Source organism: Coffea arabica, chromosome 4e (genome assembly GCF_036785885.1).
Source record: "Coffea arabica cultivar ET-39 chromosome 4e, Coffea Arabica ET-39 HiFi, whole genome shotgun sequence".
NCBI lineage: Eukaryota > Viridiplantae > Streptophyta > Magnoliopsida > Gentianales > Rubiaceae > Coffea > Coffea arabica.
Genome location: NC_092317.1, coordinates 27,423,066 through 27,429,065, shown reverse-complemented (window position 1 = coordinate 27,429,065; position 6,000 = coordinate 27,423,066). Strand labels below are relative to the sequence as shown.

At 37.5% G+C, this 6,000-nt stretch overlaps 1 protein-coding gene across 1 annotated transcript; it reads left to right on the top strand.

The window, feature by feature from the left end:
• The first annotated feature begins 4,783 nt into the window (after positions 1-4,783).
• LOC140005544 (uncharacterized) lies at positions 4,784-5,257 on the top strand. The gene has a single exon (XM_072046551.1). The coding sequence runs from the start codon at positions 4,784-4,786 to the stop codon at positions 5,255-5,257; it is 474 nt and encodes a 157-aa protein (XP_071902652.1).
• Positions 5,258-6,000: the final 743 nt, after the last annotated feature.

Sequence of the window (6,000 nt, the reverse complement as noted above, 5' to 3'; positions counted from 1 at the left end):
TAAATGGGAATTAAAAATGCGACGATTTTGACCCAAAATAATAGTTTAAAAAGGGTTTTAATGAAAAATAGGAGTCGCCACTTGGTATTGTGTTAAGATGTACCAAGTCACCTAAAAATGAATTTTTAAAGAAAAAGTAGAAAAAACCCTTTTTAAACGACTCCAAGTCCTCGAAAATCAGAGAAATGTGTTCGGGAGTCACATTTGAAGAAAGGGAAGGCAAGGATAAAAATCCAAGGCACCCTTTCAACCTAACCAAGGCTATTTGCGTGATTTAGTCAAAGATTTTCTTATTTTAACCTAAAAATTTATCACATTCGGATGTACTATATGAATGCAAAACCGAAACCTAGTGTATCAGGGTCAACATGTCTCTTCGAAGCTTAATTGGTGCAAATCACATTAATTGTGTTACCCAAGAGTAACTATTTGAAGAGGTCACGAATGTGCAAAATATGAGACTCCAAGTAAAGAAAAGAAAAATAATAATTATACAAATATACATGACCTAGAGAAATGCATCATAACGGGTGCGGAGAACTAAAATTCGTGACTCAATTTTCCCTTTTATAGAGGGAATACGAGCGTGCTAAGGCTAGAGAGCCAAACTCGTCCATATCCCATATTCAAAGGGTATTTCTCCTATCTAATCATGCAAATGTACTAGCCTAATTATAATTCTTAAATGGAATGCAAATCTAATGTTATGTCTCACACATAGGGATAGGGAATAAAAATATAAGGGGGAATATGGGATAAGGGATATACGTATAAGGGGAAACATGGGGTAAGAGATATACGTATAAGGGGGGTTGTCATGCAAAAATGATAAAAAAAACCCTAGAAAGTGAAAAATATGCATGAAAATGTAGTGTAGTCAAACAAACATGATCTAGCGTGTGAATGGTTCCTAAAGGTCTTGTGTTGAACTAGCCCATGTCTACGAGTTCTCACCAGCGTTGGACTAGTGAGAAATCGAAAAAAGATGCCACAACTAGCGTTGGACTAGTGTGGAGACGTCACACATTAATTATAACTAACTAATCATGTAAAACATAATAAAAGCATGTAAACACATAATATCACATAACACATAATCATGATATCTAAATGCAAGGCCCTAAGAAAGTGGATAACACGTAACACATAAGCATGCAAAACACACAAGCAATTAAAGCAAATAAAGCCCTAACTATTACACTTGGGGCCCTAACTACAATTTAGGGGGGGAGGAATAAAATAAATAAATCCCTAACTATTACATATTCTATCTAAATACAGGTCTTGAATCCCCTAACTATTACAACTTGGCATTTAAATGCCTTTCAAATAATCAAAATTGAGCTAAAATAAATATACAAAATTAAGACAAGTAAAGCGAATAAATAAATAAATGAAATGAAGACATTCAAAAGGCATGCAATTAAGCATATAAAGTCACATAGGGGCACATAGGGTCAAGTAAAAATCAAAATAAGGGGTAGAGTGTACCTCCCTTGGATTGGTGCCCTAATGAAATGAAATTACTTATTTACCCTCCAAAAGTAAAGAAAAGGTCAAGGCATCATTTTAATTAACAAATAATCACATGAAATGGAAATAAACACGAAATTGAATTACTCAAAGCATTCAAATAAACTAAACAACCCCTATTCATTAAATTGAAACAAACAAGGACCTATTTGAAAGAATTAAAGAAGTTGAGGGGTCAATTTATTATTATTACAAATATTAAGGGCCTAAAAGGAAATAAATTAAAATTAAGGGCTTAAAGTGAAACTACCAATCAAATGATAAAATTCACAAAAAATAAATAAAAACCCATTTTCTACAATTATACGACAAAATTTCCCAAAATTCCACTAAAAATCCAAATCCAAATTATAAAGTTATCAAAAGTTATTAAACCTTCAAATTCATCCCAAAATCACAAATAATCTATCCAAATAATCTTATTAAATCATATCAAATGAAATTAACATTTAAAATGGACAAAATTGATTAAATTTTCTAATTTTCTGGGCCAAAACAGAATAAGGGCAACTTGAGGGGTTAGATTGCATTTTTAGAAAATTTTCCATGCAAACCCACGAAGAACTCATCTTCTTCAACCGAAAACTTTCTGCAATTTTCTTTCTGGGTTCCTCTTTTCATCCAAACGCAAGTAATGCTCAAACAACCAAAATTTGGAGCAAGGCCACAAGATCACCAAGCCTTCTTTTTACTTTTTGCCCATAAAACTCTTATATTTACACACCAAAAATCAGAGGAAAGAGTATGCAAATATCGAAGTCATCTTCTTCGTAGCTTTTGCAATGCCAGAAACTTATGCGAATCCAGAAATTTTCACTCAGCAACGCAAAGCCCATTGATGTATTCACCAAAAGACTAAACACCAAGAATTCAAACTCACTTCTTAACAAAATCCAATGACAAAAACACTCCATAGGCAAGATTAAAGCAATAGAGACAAACAAAAACACATAAAACAGCAAACAACTACAAGCATCAGCAGCGACACAAACAACAAAACACAAAAAAAAAAAACGCAAGAACACAGCTCAGCCACGAAGGAAAATGGAAAGAGCTAAGAAATCAGTTTAAGAAGATACCTAAGGAAGCTTTTTGGATTGGATTTGAGTGAGCGAAAGTAGATGGTCGGTTTCCCTTCCTTTCTCCCTTGTCTGCAACTCCAAGCTCTCTTTCCCCTCGCCATTTCCTTCTTGCCTCAGCCACCTCTCTCTCTCTTTCTCGCCCAAAACCCTTTTCTTCCTCCCCTTCTTGCACTGCCCGTAGCCTCTTCCTTATTTCTTCCTTCCTCAAGCTCACGGCCGAAGCACTCTTTTCCCCTCCGGTTTCTTGCTCTCCTTCCCCGTCTGTTCTTCCTTTCTTTCTTTTGTTCCCCGCAACTCCCTTTTCCTCTGCCCAGAAACCCTCTTCACACCAGCCGCCTTTTTTTCCTTTTTTTATTTTCCGTTCGTTCTTCTTCCTCAGCCCCCAGAGTTCAGCCGCCAAGCTCTCTTCTCATTTTTCCTCTTTGAAAACTCTCAGCCCAAAACCCCCGTCCTCTAGTTTTTTCAGTCTTTTCCTTCCTCTTTTTCTGGTTTCCTCAGCCGAAGACCTCTTCCCCGAAGCTCCAACGAAACCCTTTTTTTCTCTCGATTTTTCTTGCTTGGTTTCTTTTTCCAGCTTCCTCTTTTCTTGCTCTCAGCCCCGAAACCTTTCACCAGCTCCTTTTCCCTCTCAGCCGTTACCCAGTTTTTGCTTGCCCGAAACTCTCCCTCTGGTTTTCTATCCTTCTCCTTTTCTTTTCTGTTTCCTAGCCCCTTTTCTTGCCTGCTTTCTTCTCACTCAGCCGCCACCTCTTTTTCTCTCTTTTTAGCCGCCACCCTCTTTCTCTCCCGTAGTTAATCCTCTTTATCCTAGCCGCCACTCCCCAAAAAAAATCCTCTCCTCTGGCTGTCTTTTCCTCAGCTTTTATATGGAGCGAATGCTACTAAAACCTACCTTCAAGGGTGCCGATGAAACCCTTGTTTTGCTGGCAGGTTTCTTAGCCATTTGATGGTTTCATTCCAGAAGCTTCTTGATGTCTTCTAGTGAGTGAGGTGGCATTGTGTATGGGTAATTTTGGAGAAAAGGAAAATGAAGAAAAATCCCATTTTGTTGCGTCTTATTTCCAGCGGCGAGGTCTGGTTCTCGTACTAGCAAATGATAGAAGAAGACGCGCGCGTGAACCTCCCTTTTTTTTTGTTGTTTGTTGTTTTTTTTTTCAAAACCACTTAAAAACAAATTTGACAATTTTCCAATGTCAATTATGTATTTTTTTTTCAAATTGAATCTAATAGGATTAAAAACAACTTTTTGTGAAAATTTTCCTTTTTCAAAAATTTAATGCAAAATATCTTAGAAATAGAAATAATGAACCCAATAAGCAAAAATGAACACTACTATCATTTAGTCAATTAAATAAAATAATAATAAATAATAAATAATTAAAATTAAAATTTTGGTGTCTATAGCAAGTCTCCTTGGATTAAGTATCCGGGACATAAGGTGGTTTATTCCTATCGAGGATCCCCTATGCGGCATTCCCTCCTAGAGTTTATGCATGATGCCAATTTATCAAAACAATTAAATATGCAATTTGGGTCAATCAAACTTAACACCGATGCAAGTGTGTCAAATGGTTTGTCTAAAGGCGGTGGAGTGATACGAGATTTTGAAGGGAAGATGCTTGGTGCTTTTTATAAGGAATTCGGGGAATATGAGGTGGTACATGCGGAGGGCTTAGCATTGTTAACTGGTCTACAGTGGTGTGTTGGAACAGGGTTGTCAGATATTTTGGTGGAAGTGGATTCACTAGCGTTGGTACGGTTGGTTACTAGTCAATCTGTTGGTAAGTGGCCATTGTGTAGCGTCTTAAGTCAAATTCGATTGTTACTATGCAAGGTGAAGGGGACCATTACACATATTTATCGTGAGGCGAATGCCGTGGCAGACAACTTAGCTTCTTTATCTCTGGAGAGTCCATATGTTACTTTCCAATCTCATCAGCAACTTCCAAGTAGAGCTCGGTCGTTGATTAATTTGGATGCAATTGGTTATCCATATATTCGCAACTTTAATGTTTAGGAATAGTACTCCTAGTTCTCTGGCATGTATTGAAGGTTGGGACTTTTCCCTCCTTCGTATTGTTAGCGTTTGCAATTAATAAAAGTTGGGGAGTTTTCCCCTTTTGGAAAAAAAAAATGCAATTTGAAATGAAACATATGACCTAAGGGACATGGATAAGTTGTGTGAAAAATTTCATCTCAAGCAACGCAAGTCCTCCATGTATAATGCCCCCGCCAATGGCCTTGCAGAGGCATTCAACAAAACTTTATGTAACTTGTTGAAAAAAGTGGTGGCTAAATCAAAGAAGGATTGGCACGAAAGGATTGGCGAAACTCTTTGGGCTTATCGCACCACATATCGAACTCCAACGCAGGCCACACCATATGCCTTAGTCTATGGTGTAGAAGTTGTCCTGCTCCTTGAGCAACAAATTCCTTCTTTGAGAATTGCTATCCCAGAAGGGCTCACGGAGGAAGAAAATGTTCGACTGCGTCTGGAAGAATTGGAAGCTTTAGATGAAAAGAGATTAGAGGCCCAACAAAATCTGGAATGCTATCAAGCCCGTCTCTCTAGAGCTTTTAATAAGAAAGTTCGGCGTCGCTCCTTTCAAGTCGGGGACATGGTACTCGCCGTTCGAGTCTAAAAAAAAAAGGAATTGGTGCTTATAAATTTCGTATCTTCATATGATGCCAATTCACATGCAAAGTGACAATGAAGTCCGAAATTGACTTGAGATAGGGGGTCAAGCATGAATCAAAGGCAGGCAGTCCCTATGTGCACTAAGTCTCATTGGGTCAATTGAACAAGCAACACATGCAATTTTTCAGCAATAAAGGGTGCACGAGAATCAAATTTGCAGCAGTGACATGCAATATGTCTATTGAGTTAAAAAGAGAATCTTGGATCCCTGGATACTATGTGGTAAAAAAAAAATGAAAGAAAAATAGCCCATTTGGCAAACATTGTGCGAGTGTTAAAAAAAAAAAAAAAAAGCTGGAAATCAAGACTAAAAGGAGGCTCGATGATTACCTCGGTGGTGTCAAGAATTTTTCTGGTTTGCTCTCTTCCCACGATGCTGCGATTTGTTTAGCTGTGTTCGAAGCCGCAAGGAGAAATTAGAGAGCTCAAACAGTAAGGGATCTTATTGTTTAGCTGTACTTGAAGCCGTAAGGGATCCCATTGGTTTCTTTTATATAGAGCTCAAGCCATGCAATAGAAAAAAAAAAGGAGATCAAGGTTCATTTGGAAATTACAGGAATTGAGTATTACGGAATTGGTTTCTAAAAGCCGGCTAAGTTGATAGCTTCCAATTGTTTACAAGTTGATTTTAGCAGTTTTTTTAGTTTGCTATAATGGTGCTTGGTTGAATGTTCGGTCTAGGCAGTA